Source organism: Rhinatrema bivittatum, chromosome 6 (genome assembly GCF_901001135.1).
Source record: "Rhinatrema bivittatum chromosome 6, aRhiBiv1.1, whole genome shotgun sequence".
Classification (NCBI taxonomy): Eukaryota; Metazoa; Chordata; class Amphibia; order Gymnophiona; family Rhinatrematidae; genus Rhinatrema; species Rhinatrema bivittatum.
In genome coordinates this window covers 320,778,940-320,796,605 of record NC_042620.1, presented here as the reverse complement: position 1 = coordinate 320,796,605, position 17,666 = coordinate 320,778,940, and the positions used below count along the sequence as shown (strand labels likewise).

Here is a 17,666-nt window from a genome sequence, read left to right as displayed (position 1 = left end):
GCATTAAGGATTCATTCAGTTTCCAAAACCGGCTTCCCTCGTCTAGCAATACACTTTTAAACCTAACCAGATATACTGAGGTCCATATTTAGAGGCATTTAGCCAGATAAAGTAAAAGTGTTTCGTGAAGGAGTTAGCTGAATAACTTATCTGGCTAGCTCTGATTGTGCCATAAGAGCTGTCCAAAGTTAGCCAGATAATTGTATCCAGCTGTGATTGAATATGGACCTTACTCTGAATATAGCTGGATAGGTTTAAAGGCATACAGGTAAGTTTAACCTTAGCAGGCTATATTCAGAATAAAGCCAGGCACCTAAAAAAAGAGCAAAAAAAACCTTCTGGGTTCCCCCTCCCAATCCACATAACCACCATAGTTTTTTTTTTGTTTTGTTTTGTTTTTAAATAAGATGCAGGTCATAGAGACCTGAGGCTGATACCCTCCCTCCATGCAACTTCATTAAGCCCCATCCTGCCCCCTTCCCTACCCACCTAGACCTTACCCACTCCTGGCCGTTTCCATCATTATTCTGACAGAAAGAGACCGTACTGTGCTCCTGCCTGGGGTTTAGGGTGGTCCCAAGGGAGTGAGGAGAATGGTGTAGGTAGGGAAGGTGGAGTGGCGAGCAGCAGGGGACTTGGTGAATTTTCCTACCATATCATGGAGGTTGAGGGTGGGGGTGAGGGCAGCCTCACCTCACTATAATCTTTTTTTTTTTTTTGTGGTTAGGGGAGGTGGGAGGGGGATTGGGCACTAACCTACAGTACCTTTAAATATTTTTTTTGGGGGGTGGGGGGCCTGAGGAGTCAGGCTTTAAGGCCCAGGAGGGTTTTTTTTCTTAAATATACTTAACCAGCTATCTGGATTATTTATGATTTTGTGTTAGGGTCTTAATGCTTGCATTAAGGCGCTAATGCATATGATAACATCATAACGCATGCGTTAAATAGTGCAACGCAAGTTAGTATGCAAATGTGACATGTGCGTTAAATAGCACAATGTCAGCTAGTATGCAAATAGGGTGGGAAGGGGGAGAGAGAAAGAGAAAGAGAGCCTCTGTAGAGAACAATATTTCACTCAGAGTAAGGTAGAGAATGCATTGTACAAATCAACTCCTCTTGTACCTTTCATCGATTCATTCAGCAGAAAATCTTCAGTGATGTCAATTATGCTGTTTGTACCTCCTACTGTGTTTGTAAAACTGCCCCGCCAAACCTAACCCACCTCCCAATCCCCGCTCTGAGTAAAACGTGCCACCTCTTACAGTGTTCTCTCTCTCTCTCCCCCCCGAACGGCATGTGCGATAAAAACCTTTCGATGCAGGAGCATTGCAGTTAGCCTAACCATGCCCCCTTTGTTTTTTATCATGGGCGCTATTTCTGCTATATTTAGATAAATCTAGGCCTATATTCTAAATATAGTCAGTTAAGTATTAAGTTATCCGGGTACATGCACCCAGATAACTTCAAGATTGCTCTCAGGCAGTCCTAGAGTTATCTGCTTAGCCAAATAATTGAATATTGGCTAAGTTAGCCAAAAAATATTGATTTTCCCTGGAATGCCCTCACACCACCTCTTTTATTCTCTGAGGACAAACAGGATGGCAGTCCTCATACATGGGTGGCATCATCCAATGGAGCTCGGAACAGAAAGCTAATGTCAAAGTTTCTAGAACTTTGACTAAGCCTCAATGAGCATGCCAGTAGCATGCATTATACCACAGTTCCACATGGACTGGAGCCTGGTAGTTGTGGTCTCAGTTCTCACTGTTATTAGGATTTTTCTTTTGCACTTTTCTTGTTTCAGTTCCTGTGGTTTTTGCCCTGCTGTTCATCGTTGGGGTCCTGTGGTCTTCCCATTAGTATCTCTAGGTAGGTTTTTCAGCGTTTCTCTAAATTTCCTTTTGCAGTCTGTTCCCTTCCGGGTGGTGGTGCTGTCAGTGCCCGCCGACCATCGGCTACCACCGCCATTGAGTTTGATTTAGTATTCCTTTTGTTTCACGTTGACATATCTTTGAAGTTCCAGTGATGCCCTTGTTGCCAGAGGACTATGTCTATTATGGACCCCCTTAATAGATGTGTCCTTTCTGTTTGGGGGCATCACATATGTCCAGGATTGCCCATATGTGCTCAAATGACCCCCAAACAGTGCTGGTCCCATTTGGATTTGATGGAACATCTGTTTGGGCACTAGAAGACTGATCCAAAGGCATCAGCATTGGAAGCATCAACATCAAAGGACACTGAGCTGAACCAATGGGTATGGAGCCATCAACATCAGGGAGCCATCTGTTCCCTCTGCATTGGCAGCTGGCAGGCTTCCCGGGGACAAGCCATCGCCCAGCCCCTCCCAGTCAAAGAAGGCTTTGGGTTCGTCCTCTTTGATCTTGGCACTAGAAAGAACCATGCCAAGCATCAAAAGAAGCCGAAGAAATATCAGCAACAGTCCCCATCAAAACATGGTGCTGTGCACGGGGATAGTGTGGCTCTTGCTGAGAAACCACCAAAGCAACCCCCATGGTGAGGAGAGCTCATCCTCAAAGGTTCCCGTGGATTCACCACAGTCTCCACCAGTCCTGGTGTCAGCCACCGATCTTCCTCTCAGTTCTAAAGAGGATGTGGCCACTCCTCCTGCCTCCCAGTTGGTGTTGACATCAGTGATCTTCAAGAAGGAATTGGAGAGACATGTGCAGCAGTCCATGGGAAAAGTGCTACAGTGCCTCGGGGTATTGATGGCACCGAGACTGGCATTGTCATTTCTTGAGCTGCTGCTTGATTTCTTATAGGCATTCGTCAGCACTTTAATGACACCGGCATCAATGTCAGTGCCCGTTGCCTCGCTGATGCTCAGAGGGGCATCAGAGTCGATGCTGATTGTCTCAGCATTGATCTCAGAAGAGGTCCAGACCCCATTGGCCAGCCAAGTCGGTCACAGACCTGCTGGCCGGGGATAAAATACTCAGGGATCCCTCCTCTGTAAGCTACAGTCTGACCCACTGTACAGATCTCCCGTCTGCTCCCTCACCTCCCCCTCCTCCCAGACAAAAGGAAATTCCCATCTGAGGACCTCTCCACAGGTTTTATGAGGTTAATGGTGGAGGCCATCCCCTTTAATAGAGGAAGACTTCGGGCACAAAATGTTCGATATCCTTCAATATATGGAGCTTCCTGAGGAGACTGTAGCAGTCTCAGTGCATGAGATCCTCAACGAGTTATTGTTGATGATGGAAGAGAAGCCCCCTCTTGGTAGCTCCCATGAATAATAAGGCAGATACAGTTTATTTCATCCAAAAGTCTCCCCAATTCAACAAGTACCAATCTGTGGTGGTCAAATCCACTCTCAAACAGTCCTACCACTCTAAAACCCATTCCTGGATGCTCCTGGGGAAGGATCCCAAAGCCATGGATACCCTTGGGAGGAAAGATTTTCAGGTCGCTATTCTTATTGCCCCACATAGCAGCCTACCAGCTTTTCCTAAGTCAATATATGTGGGACATTCTGAAGCAGGTACAGGAGGTGGCCAAGCAACTTCTTCAGAAGCAGCAAGACTCCCTTCAGTCACTGGTGACCTAGGGTTGGGAGCATGGAAAACACGGGGTCCAGTCAGCTATGATTTTTTCAAGGTGTCATCAAGAGTCTGCAATTAGGATAGGGGCACACAGACTCACCTGGTTGTGCTCCTCTGATCGCCATCGAGAAGTGCAGGAGTGACTTGCTGCACTGCCATGTATAGGAAAAAATCTCTTTGGGGATCAAGTGAAGGACAAGGGGAGATACATTATCACTGTCTGATGTTCCTGCAGTTCTCCTCAGCTGCTCTGCACCTGATCTCCAGGAGATACCCAAGATTGGGGCAGAAGAAGCATTTCTTCTGCCCGAGAAGACACTATTCTCTACCCCCTCAGCCCCAATCTCAGCAAGCCCCTTGCAATCATTCCAGGCAGCAGAGGGCAACTAAGCACCAGATGGCGTCCCAGCCAACATCTAGAATGGGGTTTTGACTGGATTGCAGGAAATGTAGCCCAGAAAATGTACCCTTTCCAGGGGATCTTCCACTCGGGGACAGGCTACAGTTCTACGTGAATCGGTGGCCCAGTATAACTTTGGATGAGTAGGTCCTCAACATTGTTTGGAGAGGGTACAAATTACATCTATTTGGTGTCCTACAAAATCACCCTCTGATCCTCTCTTGAGTGCACTTTGTACATCAGGAAATGCTGATCACGGAGCTCTCCTCCCTCTGAATGGCCAGAGTGGTTGAACTTGCTCCACCAGAGCAAAGAAGGTGGCAATTTTACTCCACTTCCTGATTCCAAAGAAAACAGGGGGTCTCCATCCCATCCTAGACCTAAGGGCCTTGAACAAGTTCATAAAAACAGAGGTTCCAGATGTTTTCCCTGGACACCATGATTCCTTTCATGCAGAAAGGGGACTGCAGGTGTCATTATGCTCTCTCGATCTAAATGACACCTGAACTCACCTCACGATACTCCCCAGTCACAGGAAGTATCTCAGATTCATGGTGAGAAACCTGTACCATTGGGCTCACATCTGCCCTGCATGTCTTCATGAAAAGCTTAGCCATTGTGGGGCACACCTATGCAAACTGAGGGTGTGTGTGTTTCCCTATCAGGATGATTAGCTGTTCAAGAACACATCTTGGGCAGGAGCCAAGGAGTCCATGCGCATGACCATCCAGATACTGGAGTTACTAGGGCTCATCATCAATTGGAATTTATTAGAGCTCTCCTAGACATGAATCAGGCACAAACCTTCCTCTTACAACAATGGGTTATCATCCTGATGGCCATTGCTGCAGAGGTCAAAAGAGTCAGCAGACATCAGCTTGGCACATGTTGAGGTTGTTGGGCATGAGCTGCAACAGTTCATATTATTCCCATGGCACATCTGTTCACATCTTGAGGTCGCAGTGGTTTCAAGCCACTCAAGATCTTTGGAACTACATCCAGGTTATTCCAGTACTCAGAATTCCCAGTTCTGGTAGCAGGACAATTCCAGTTTGGTTCGGGATGTTCCCTTCCAAATTCCTCTGATTCAAATTGTCCTAACCATGGATGTGTCCAACCAGGGTCAGGAAGCTCATGTAGATAGGTTTTAAACCCTGGGCACTTGGTCTGACTGGGATTGTCAGTACCAGATAAACTTCCTGGCACTCCAGGCAATTCGATATGCACTATGGGCTTTCAGGTATTGGCTGTTCAAAAAAGCTGTACTGATCCAAATGGATAATCAAGTGGTGATGTATTACCTCAGCAAGCAGGGAAGTATGGGCTCCTATCTCCAATATTACGAGGTGGTCCAATTATGGGCCTGGGCCATTTCTGTTATGATCTGCTATGCTGATGGGAGGAGCAAGCAGATAGCAGTTAGCAATCTGTTAGGCTTTACTCCTCAAGATGGGAGGAGTTAGCAATCTGTTATAATCTGCTATGCTGATGGGAGGAGCAAGCAGATGGGAGTTAGCAATCTGTTATGAACTGGCTGCTGGATACTCCTGTTGACGGAGGAGTTTAGCAAACTGTTATGGTCTGCTCCTGTAGAGGGAGGAGTTAACAATCTTGTTATGCTCTGTAAGCAGAGTTAGTAACGTAGTTAGGATATAGACTGCAGAGTTAGCAATCTGTATCAGCGGAGTGTTAGAGAGGGCACTCAGCTGTAGAGAAATGTAAATAGGTGGATCCTTGGGCCAATGGAAGATGACAGTACCCCCAGGAGGATATCCTGGGGGCGCTGTCATCTGTCTCCATAACCGGCTAGGCTTGGTTATGGAGACAGACACAGATAGTTCTTTTATTAGACGGGATAGTAGAACCACCAGAGGTGTCAGTAGTGAGCTGTTGTGCCCGGCAGGGCTGAAGTCCTTCAGATACTGGAACAGCGCTCCCAGGGTTGCTGAGCTGTAGAAAGACTATAAATAGTGAGTAGACAGGGTATGCTGTATTCATAGCCAGAACTAGATGATAAATCTCACATAAGGTCTTAAGGAGGGTCAGTAGCTGGAAAGAGTTAAGCCCTCAAGGAGCGAGTACCTGGTTCCAGGGAAAGCTCAGAGAGAGCGATGATAACTCACAAATATCTGTATCTGCGATAGCTTCCAGGCAGTAGAGAATCTTCAGAGTGTCGAGGAGCGAGTACCTGTTCCTATCTGCAATCTGAAATAGAGAAAAGAGAGTGAGGCCCCCGAGGAGCGGGTACCCCTGGTAAGTCCGAGGAGGCAGAGTAGCTTGGACAAATCTGTAGCGAGTCCGAATCAAAGTCCGAATTCATGTCCGATTCGTAATCCTTGCTAACTCAATCTGTTGCGAAAGTATGAGACCTTTTATACTGGAAGCGGATGACGTCATCTCAGGGGACGCCCCTGAGATTCGTGCCCTTGCTGGTACATACATTGGAGCGCGCGCGCGCACATCCTACGTCATCAGGAACATGGCGGATCCGCAGCGTCAAGCCGGTCCGGGTACGCCAGAGAGAGATGGCATGGAGACGCCGCGGCAGCAAGCCGTCCATCAGACCCGGAGGGAGTCACCACAGACATAGAGAGGGTGGAGTGAGAGCGTAGAGCAGCCACGAACGCAACAATTTCTCAGGGGGGGTGGATGGTTCTCAGGGCCACCTATCTGGCTGATCTGGAGAACAGGTTGGCGGATAGGCTGAGTTGGTCCTTGAAATTCCGCAAATCAGATGCTTTGCCTTTGGGGCATCCCAGAAGTGGATCAATTTGTGGTTCCTTGGAACAGAAAAATCACTCTCTTCTGTTCCACACACAGGGCACATAACAATCTAGCCTTGGATGCTTTCACCCTCCATTGGGGTCAGGGATTTTTGTACATGTATCCTCCATCTCCACTGATTGTGAAGATTTTGTTGGAGCTCAGGGAAGACAGAGGGATCATGATTCTCATAGCCCCCCCATTGACTGAAACAGATCTGGTTTCCACGCCAGCATGAGATGTTCATTTGGGAACCTGGGGGTTTCCCCTTTTCTCATCACTTTGTATCCAAGGCAGGTTGTGCCATCCCAATTTCCAAGCCCTCTTGCTCACCACTTGGATGTTGAGAGGCTGACTCTACAATCTCTTAATCTTTCAGAGGATGTGTCTTATGTCTTCTTAGCTTCCAGAAAGCCTCCATTAGAAAGTCCTAGGGACTGAAGTGGAGGAGGTTTGATCTGTGGTATAAGCATAGGGCCATAGAGCCCTCCTCATGCTCCACACAAAAACTGCTTGATTACTTTCTACATCTCTCTGAAGCTGCTCATAAGACCAACTTGGTTAGGGTACACCTTAGTGCAATTGGTGCATATCATCATCATGTAGAAAGTAAGACCATCTCTATACAGCCTTTAGTTGTACCCTTTATGTGGAGTCTGCTTCGTCTGAAGATTCCCATAAGACCTCCTGCTGTATCTTGGAACCTCAACATGGTTTTGTCCCAGATGTTAAAAGCTCCCTTTGAACTGCTGCGCTCTTGTGACCTGAAGTACCTGACCTGGAAGTTCATATTTTTGGTTGCGGTTACTGTAGAGCACAGGGTCAATGAGCTTCAGGCCTTAGTGACTTTTCCAACTTACACTAAGTTTTATCATGATAGGGTAGTCTTGCATACGTATCTTAAGTTTCTGCCTAAAGTAGTGTTGAGACTCCCATCTTAATCAGTCATTTGTCCTTCCAATATCCTTCCCCAGGCCTCAGGCTCACCAAAATAAATAAGCCTGCACAGTTTGGACTGCAAGAGAGCCTTGGCCTTCTATTTTGTACAGACAAAAGTCCATAGAAAGTCCACCCAGCTTTTTGTTTCCTTTGATCAGAGCAAGCTGGTGTTACTTACGTGGTCTCTTGAGCTGTGACAGGGTGGAAGGCCCCACGAAGAAGTCCCCTGCTCTCTGCCATAGCAGGTGGGCACCAACTAAGGCTAGGTCTAGGCTCAGGGCCTGACAGCTATCCTCTGAGGGGGTCAATGGCCAGCAAGAGGTGTCCAGAGTATAGTCCAATCCAGGGCAGGCGGCAGGCAAAAGGAGTCTGAGGCACAGGGCAGGCAGCAAGCAAAAGTAATCCAAGGTACAATCCAGTCCGGAGCAGGCGGCAGGCAAGAGGAGTCTGAGGCACAGTCCGAGTCAGGGCAGGCATCTAGCAGGAATAATCCAAGGTACAATCCAATCCAGGGCAGGTGGCAGGCAAGAGGAGTCAGAGACACAGTCCGAGTCAGGACAGGCACTCTGCACCGGAGGCAGCGGAGGCAGCGGAGGCAGCCATCTTGCCCAAAGAGAGAGAAATGGGAGAAAAAGAAGTAAGGCAGAGTGGTCGCAGCCATCTGCGACCGACGGATGCAACAACTGCAGGGGCTTTGCATAGCCCGAAGGGCATCACCAAATACTCATAATGTCCATTGTGAGAGTTAAAAGCAGTCTTCCATTCGTCTCCGTATCATATTCGAATTAGATTGTAAGCCCCACGGAGATCCAGCTTGGTAAAAATTCGGGCTCCTTGGAGTCGGTCAAACAGCTCCTTGATGAGGGGTACAGGATAACAGTCTCTTTTAGTTATGGCATTTAGTCCATGATAATCTATGTAGGGCCTAAGAGAACCGTCTTTCTTGGAGACAAAAAAGAAGCTCGCCCCTGCAGGGGAGGAAAGGGTCTGATAAATCCTCAATTCAAGTTCTCCTTGATATACAAGTTCATGGCCTCCCTTTCAGGAGCAGACAAAAGATACACCTGGCCGCAGGGTGGTGTAGTACCTGGTAGCAAATTGATGGCACAATCGTATGGTTGATGAGAAGGGAGATCCTCTGCTTTGGCTTTGGAGAATACATCAGCGTAGTCTGCATAAGGTGGAGGAAGTCCCAAGAGGGCCGTAGTCACTATATAGGTAGATAGAAGTTTCACCTTGTCCAAGTATAAGCCCCCATTTGACTAGTTCCAATGTCTCCCAGTCAAACTGCGGAGAATGATATCTTAGCCATGGCAGTCCTAGGACCACTGGATGAATGGCTTTCTTGATCACGAGAAATGGGAGATCCTTCGTATGAATGGCTCCACTCTGAAGTTGGATAGGAACTGTGGTGGAAGTTATTCTGTCTGGTAGCGGCTTTACCTTAGATAGAGGAAATGATTAAGGGACTGTTCCGGGGAACCACCGGTATTCCCAAGAGATGGACCATTGCCTGTGATAAAATTTCCCCCGGAGCCGGAGTCAATGAGAGCTTGCTTGGAGTGAGTTTGCCCCTCCAATTCCATCATGATGGGCAAGATGAGTTTGGGAGCAGGAGTGGTGAGACCCAGGAGCAACTCCCTGACAGCTCCTAGGTCCTCCCATTTCTCAGTTTCTGTGGGCATCATGCTAGGATGTGGCCAGCTCCACCACAATAAAAGCACAACCCTAGGTTCCGCCATTGGAGTTTCTCCTCCATCGAGAGTTGTATTCTTCCCAATTGCATGGGTTCCTCGACTCCGGTGGTGCTTGAAGGACTGAGAGGTGCTGCATGAGGTTCCATTTGAGAACGAGAAAAGGTCAGGGCGAGAAGTAACGGTCGGCGGGCTCTCTATTCCTGAGACCGTTGTTGAAGACGGTGGTCGATCCTTCCACCAAGATTGATAAGTTCCTCCAGAGAGTTAGGTAAATTGCGAGCTGCCTATTCGTCTTTTATCCTGGAAGACAATCCTTCCAAGAAGTTACAACAGAGGCTGTCCTCTCTCCAGTTAAGTTCACAAGCCAAAGTTCTGAATTCTATGGTGTAATCCATAAGTGGGCGAGCACCCTGGCGGAGATGAAGCAGATCAGAACCTGCAATAATGAGTCATTCTGGCTCGTCAAAGACCTGCTTGAAAGTCTTTACAAATTCCTGCAGGTTTTGAAGGAGGGGATATCCATGCTCCCATAGGGGGGAGGCCCAAGCCAGGGTCCTCCCCTCAAGGAGGGATAAGATGAAGGTGGTTTTTACAAAGTCTGTAGAAAAATGTCCTGGCTGAAGAGCAAAGTGCATAAAGCACTGATTGAGAAATCCTCGTCACAGCGCAGGATCTCCGGTATACCGTGTCGGTACTGGCAAGCGGATGGTGGGTGCGGCAGTGGCCATATTGGATGTCTCAGGAGGAGGAGTAGGTGCCTGATTAGCGGTGGCATTGAGTCGAGCGCTGAGGTGATCCAAGGAATTGGCCAGGAATTCTAGGAAGTGTTGCTGCTGTTGGATTCTCTGTGCTAATCCTGGTATGGCTTGAAGTCCGGATAGGTCTGCCGAGTCCATGGCCTCAGCTATCTGTTACTTACATGGACTCTTGGGCTGTGACAGGATAGAAGGGGTCCCCAGCTTTCTGCCATAGCAGGTGGGCACTTCGACGAAGGCTGGGTCTAGGCTCGGGGCCTGACAGCTGTCCTTGAGTGGGTCAATGGCCAGCAAGAGGTGTCCAGAGTATAGTTATAGTCCAATCCAGGGCAGGCAGCAGGCAAGAGGAGGCACAATCCAAGTCAGGGCAGGCAGCAAGCAAGAATAATCCAGGCACAGTCTGACGAGATACTGGCAAACAGCAGGAAAACGCTTCAGACACAGTCTGAGGAGATCCTGGCAAACAGCAGGAAAATGCTTCAGGCACAGTCTGACGAGATCCAGGCAAACAGCAGGAAAACGCTTCAGACAGGGGACCTGTAGCTGAGGCCCCAAAGACAAGTCAAGCTGCCCTTTAAATAGGGGCAGCTTGATGACATCTATCACCTGCACCGCTGAGGCTTCCTGCTGTGGGCCCTTTAAAAAATGGGCTGCTGTGCGCACGCGCGCACCTGGGGGGACCCACAGCAGCACATCTCTGCCATGGAATGGCGGCAGTTGGGCGTGACACAGTGGTCCATGAGTGGTAACAGCTGGAGATTGCCATTGGCAAACAGATGTTCTCCAGTTCGCTATCAGATTGCATCTCCTTCAGTTATGCTCAGGCAGACATGAATCTCATGGGCATATCAAGGCTCACTCTGTTTGAGCCATGGCAGCGATCACTTGCAATCAGTCCCAATGTAAGGCTGCAATATGGAGTTCTCTCCATTCATTCACTTCGTACTACTGTTTGGATAGGGATGGCCAACATGACAGCTGGTTTGTCCAGTCTGTCATCTGGAACTTGTTTGAGGTATAGAACCCAATTCTGTTCCCACCTAGGGCCTGTTATTTTTGTTCCAGACTGTCCCTCTTAGGCTGTGTGTGTGTGTATGTATATATAAGGCTTGTTGCCAACGAAAATATTCTTCTGGTTGTGCCCATTAACACTGTTTTTGTTGGTCCTCTTTTATGTAGGGTGTGCCTGTAGCTAGGGATTCACCCGTGTGTGAGGATTGCCATCCTATTTGCACTCGGAGAAAGCAGAGTTGCTTACCTGTAACAGGTATTCTCCAATGACAGCAGGATGTCAGTCCTCACAAGACCCACCCACCCTCCCCATGGAATTGGGTCTCCACTTTGTGTAATCTTTTGCTAGGTTATCAGACTGAAGGGACCTTGTGTGGATGCATGGTATAATGCATGCCATAGACATAAGACTCAGTCAAAGTTCTAAAAACTTTAACATGCTTTCCATGCCGAGTTTCATCGGATGATGTCACTCATGTGTAAGGACTGATATCCTGCTGTCCTTGGAGAACATCTGTTACAGGTAAGCAACTCTGCTTTATTCTGCTAGGTTTAACCAGATAGTGACTTATTCAGCTAAAATTTGGCCACTCAGTGGGGGGACATATTTAAGCACCAGATTGTCCAGCTAAGTCTGGTACTTAGCAGGACAAATTCTTCTGAATACTGACCTTTTATTGTTTATCCAATAAAAAGGTATACATATATTTTTTTTTTTTTTTTGCAATGAGCATTCTTGTTGGTTCTCCTAGTTTGGGAGTTTAGTGTTTGTACTCCTGTTTCTGCATGATGAGTATTCTTCAGATCTAATAGCATCCTTCTTCTTTAATGCCTCATTCAAAGCCCTGGGAGGTTTATGAGTTTAATCAGGGACTAATGCATACCGTTCTGTATATGCCACTTTATTACTAAGCAAGGCAAATAATCTCTTGCTGAAGAGATTATTAGTTAATTGCTATGAAGGATAAAATGCAGAAAGTTCTTTCAAATGAGTTCTTTCAGCCATGATTTTTAATAAAAACACATTAGAGCAGGTTTCATAAATTGGGCATGATATTTTTCAAATGAATTATGCCCTGGATATCAGACACCCTTCTGAGATTTGTGCTCTTTCTCCATAAGGCAGAATATGCTAAAAATAAACGTCCCTCTCCCCCCCCCACCCCCTTCCCTCTAAGAGTCAGGGAATTAAAATAACAGGCTGCTACAGGGGGCTGTATCAGTGCAAGGCTGTCTTGTTGTTTCATGCATCACCCAATAGACAAGAAAATGATCACTAGAAAGCTTCCTATCAACAGCCCCAGCTTGGATTTAAAGTAACAGATTGCTCTTTGACACAGTGACTTGTTGTTTTTTTAGTTTTTCTTTAAATCTTTTTGCCTGCTTCATTTGCTCATGAGAATACCAAGGCAACGCATTAAAATTGCTCTCCGACTCTGGATACCCATTTTAGTGTTGCGGATAGTAGTGGCAGAGACATGGACTGAGGTGCTTGGCCTGAGTGTATTCAATCTGGCAAGTACAGCTTCTGCATTTCCTATTCCTGTGGGTGACGTGAAATTGAATGTGTGTGCTAGAAAGGGTTACAAATTATTGCTTATGATAACAGAGACCACGTACCAGAGTCTTATGATGACAATAGTTGTGCATGACATTGGGCAATTAAGGTGTTCCACAGGAAAGATCCTATTTACAGAAGAATAAGGTGTTTTTATATGTGGCATTATTTCAATTTATTCTAACATCCTCTGTATGCATAGAAACTTTATTGACTTTTGTGAGATGCATTCATTAGCAACAATGGTTTTTATATACGTATATCGAGTGTTTCCATTTATCTGTAATATGCATTACATTATTTTTTTCAGCATTTTGATTGGTTAAGGTCTTACATTTTATGGAGGAATTGATGAATATAAAGTGGTGAGCTATCCTTATAGGGACATCAGATGGTAAATCAGTCATCCTTCAAGAAGCATAAAAACTGGATCTCTAGGAAGCAGATAAAGACTCCTGAAAATAAAAGATGCAAAATAGTAGGCAACATTGTTCTCCCATTTAATTAATAGGTTATTTACATGTTCTTTCTCACTTTCTAACCGCTTACAGACATAAGGCAGTCTAGTAAATTCCCAGCAGCATCTCTAATTCTATAAAACACACAATTTATAAGTGCAATGTGAAATATTAAACAGTGGTTTCATTTTTAAAAAGTATTAAAAAAGATCTAAAGAAAAATGTTAGTATAATGCATTTCTTTTAGGTACAAGAATCTAATGTGCACTGTTTATTATTTATTGCTATAAGTGCCTTAGGCTTGGCTGATACTCCCTCTGAACCTGCAGGGCATTTTTCTAATAGAAGATGTCTTTGTAAACTGTGATTTCAGATTCAGGGGAATATTCACCCACATACAGTTATCATCCTCCCCAACACCAGTGGTATGGGACTGCTGGTCACCTACGAAGACGAAGGGGTTTACATTGATACGTATGGGCGTTTCACAAAGGAGACCATTCTGCAGTGGGGAGAGATGCCAACATCTGTGGGTATGTATAAATAGAGCCTATTCAAACAATAGAATGGAAAGCTTTAAACATTCATAGCTTGTGCATCGATTCCAAGGCTTGTATTTGTTGGAGAAAAGTTGTACTGCCATTCAGTGTGATACAGGCAGAATGCAGGATGGCACAGTGATTAGAGTGGCACAGCATGAGCCTTGCAACAGCAGCTCATCTCCTGATTTATTGAGGAGTTTTCCCTTCATTCCCTTGCCAGCGGGAGCATCCGTTGATGAATCGGACCTTCCAGGCTGTAGGGCTCCGCAGGGCAGGGGACAGCGCAGCCCTGTACAATACTGCGCACGCTGACAGTTCTACGGAAATAATGAATCTCGTTATCCTTGTGGGTAAAGTGTCGCAGAACTGCACGCGTAACAGCTCAGAATTTTAAAACACCCTTGACTGATACAAGGTGAGAACTCCCATTTCTGATTCCCAGAACAGGAGTTCTTAAACTTTGCACAATGCACATAGTTTTGTTTTCTTGCCCATAGAGCACACCCTTTTCTCACTGTTTAACTTGGCACAGCGTCCCTTAGTGAGGTATAGAAAGTTACACTGAAGAGCTAAATTCAACCCCACCAGCTGATGGGTACACTTACAATTACTTATCCTCATCGTGCTTCCGAGCCGAGATTTTATTATAGCCCCCCACCTCCCCAACACACACACATAACGATTATATGTCAGTATTTGTACTGTATAGCAGGTGAGTATGTTCCTCCATTATAAAATGTGTAGCTGTATTTTCAATGTTTATTTGAAAACTCTTGCACTTGAAAATCACCTTTGACTTAATGAAGATGCATTTCACCCGTAAGGTTAATGGAAAAGAATAATGGCATTCTTCTTTGAAGACTACCGGCTCGGCTTTGCCTCAGCATTTTTTTTCTAAAAACATTTTGGCAGTTCCCATGCAACAGGGCTCACAGTTGACATCACATTTGTCTGTTAAAAAGATGAACGAACCCAGGGAGAGATGGGTGACCCGGCTTCACACCTAGATCACACTCGTGCTTCAATAAACCTTTCCAGAATTAAGATTTCCCTTCCTTTTCCTTTAGAATCTTCGTAGGCCAAAACCGCCATCAAAGTTCACAAAATCGTAGTGTGAGTAAAAATTAAAAAAAAAAATCCTTTATGAAAACATGAGACATGTCAGGCCTTGGGATTTGAAAAGGAAAAGACTTAGTCCTTGTGAATCAAACTGAAAACCACCGATGTGAAGCGAGTGATAGGAACCCACTTTTAACCCAGACCAGCGTGCTCAACGCTGCTTGGCCTAATTTTTTTTTTTGCTTTAACACCTTAAAGAAAACCGTGAGCAAACGTATGAGAATCAAAGCCGCCTCCTTATTTTAATAGCGCTTGTTTTGTTGCAGACACTAAGTGGCCAAGGGTTGAGGAGATGTTGCTTCAGTCTCTACATGCACCCATACGGCAGGGCTTTTAGAACGCAGCATCTTTTGACAGGCCTATTCAAGGCTAGCCCAGGCCTGTGTGATTCCTGGAACATCTGCATTTATTTGCTCATTGTTTCTGCTCAGAAGGGCGACAGGCAGCCTGGGTTGTTTTCCTTTTATCCATAAGAAATATTTGTATTTACGCTGGCTTCATTTCCATTGCTCCAACATATCATCTGAAGAGATGCCTCCCAAGCAGTAGTGTTAGAAGGGTGGAAAAATTTCTGGAATGTCTAAAATTGTCAAACTGGATTAATGCGAGGAAAAAAGCAGAGAGGGAGTGAGCAGCATCCCAGAATCCCACAGCAACATAGACACGCTAACATTAGCTTTCAGTCCGGAATAGTACTAATAATAATAAGATAAAGAAAAGACTACATCATTTATTTGATTTATATTCTGCTTTTTCAGGCACTTCAGAGCATATTATATTCTGGTACTGTAGGTATTTCCCTATCCCCAGAGGGCTTACAATCTAACTGGGAGATGCATCAAGCCGTGGTAGGGCGCTAACGCGTGTTAAACAGCGTATATTGCACGATATAGTCCTATTGCAGTGATATCACACAATATACGTGTTATTTTGCATAGCCCTGTACAGATCCCCTCCCATTACAATGAGCTTATTTGAATGCGATTTTCATGCTTGAATTTTGCAAATCCACGCAAAGCAGCTCATGAATAGGCAATCTGATGTTAATAAATTAAGGCGGCCAACTTAGAAAGTTGTCAGCCATGTTAATCTAACACCTATTGAGGAAACGTTAATCTAATGCTGGAGGCTCGGGACCCTAACACAGGTCCTGAGACTCCCACGTTAGACCTGCTAAATTTTTTTTAAAGGCCATAAAAAATATAAAAAGGTGTGCGAGGGTCAAAGATGACCACCTGTTCACCCCACAGCCCTGACATGTCCTATGAAAAAATAGAAGTTAGCCATTTATGTGATGGGTCCCCCAACCCTGCCAAATTTAAAAAGTGTATCCCCCCAACTCCCCTTTCAAAACTATAATGTCCCAGCAGGTCCCCCCTTCCTTCACCCCACCCCCCCCCAATGATAACAAAATATAATTGTTAGGGTATAGGGTCCCTAAAACCTCCCCCTCCCCGGATCCCAGAAGTGTTAGAAAAACTCCCCCACTCCCCTTAACCCCCCCTCATGCAACCCCTGACCTTCAAATGAAAAAAGGATTCAGCGTTGGGGCCTGGGGCAGTCCCTAACCCTGGGCTTGGTTGGGACCATTTTTCAAAGTAGCACAGACCTGATCTTGCCCCAGTCACATGATGCAAAAGTGATGTTTTTTTCAGGGGAGGAACCCACTATCGTAGTGACACCTCCCACAATAGTGGGACCCCTTTAGTGGAAAAACATCAATAGCTAGATTTATCAAATTGCTGTAAATATCACATTGCAGTAGAAAAAGGGGCATGTTTTATGTTAATTTCCTACTTATTGCAATGTGCTCTATGCATAGGTATTACTGCATAGTGCATTAATGTTTTGCACATTGCAATAATACCTACATAATTGTATTTTCTAGCTACAAAGTGTGAAAGAGAAAAAGAGAGAGACTGAGAGAGACTTCTAGTAGTTAGCTATTTATATCTCTACAGGAGGCCCACTTAGTGTGAGGTTTAGGTATTAGTGTAGTGGGTTAGGGGCCACTTTTACATGCAGAGTAAAATGTACGAACAGAACAGTACACTCTTGTGAAGATTTGATGACATTTGTAGTGAGGAAAGTCACACAAAGATGAGATCTGTACAATGTTCTCTCAACCTAGCTTGATGGCCTCTCTACCTGGGTAACATCAAGCTAGGTTGAGAGAACATTGTACAGATCTCATCTTTGTGTGAATTTCCTCACTACGAAGGACATCAAATCTCCTATACTACTACCTAAACCTCACCTCGAGTTTCTCTCTCTCTCTCTCTCCACCCCCTCCCCCCCTAAAATGGGTGTATCGCACAGCTTAACGCAATTGAAAAAGGTGTAGGTAGTTATTTTCGGAGTTAAAACTGAGCAATATTTTTTGCATCACGCCATGCGTTATGGCACTTATCGCAATCATTAAGGCGTTTTTGCATGCGTTAATGCATGCAAAAATGCCATAATGTGATTTGATAAATGACCCTATAAGTTTGTACCTTATGTTACAACCGCAGGCCTTCAAATCCCGTTGAGGGACATGGAGGCGCGGTTGCCTGCTTCTGGGAGATTGAGCCCTTGGGCCACTGGGTGGCTCAGGGAGGAGCCCCAAGACGCACACTGTGGGAGGTGAGCAAGTACAGGCACGGGCGGAGCATGAACAAGGCTGGACTGAAAACCAGGTAAGGAACGTCAGGAACTGGAACAAGGCAGACTCAGCCCTCTACTGGACCTACACGCACCAATGAGACCCAGCAATGCAATACTGGTCTCAGGATTAGTCCTCCGGCCACTTGGTAGCCCTTCCAGACCTGCACTAGGGAGCGACGAGTGCGTGAGCCAGACGGAGGTTGAGGGCAGGA

The 17,666-nt window shown here is 45.8% G+C and overlaps 1 protein-coding gene across 4 annotated transcripts in view; it reads left to right on the top strand.

Moving 5' to 3' along the window:
- The window catches only part of NRK (Nik related kinase), a 254,536-nt gene that overhangs the window by 214,264 nt on the left and 22,606 nt on the right, over nt 1-17,666 (top strand). For all 4 annotated transcript variants that reach the window (XM_029607581.1, XM_029607578.1, XM_029607580.1 and 1 more), the window contains one exon: nt 13,521-13,680. In XM_029607581.1, the coding sequence (XP_029463441.1) occupies nt 13,521-13,680 (160 nt within the window). The remainder of the gene's footprint in view (nt 1-13,520; nt 13,681-17,666) is intronic.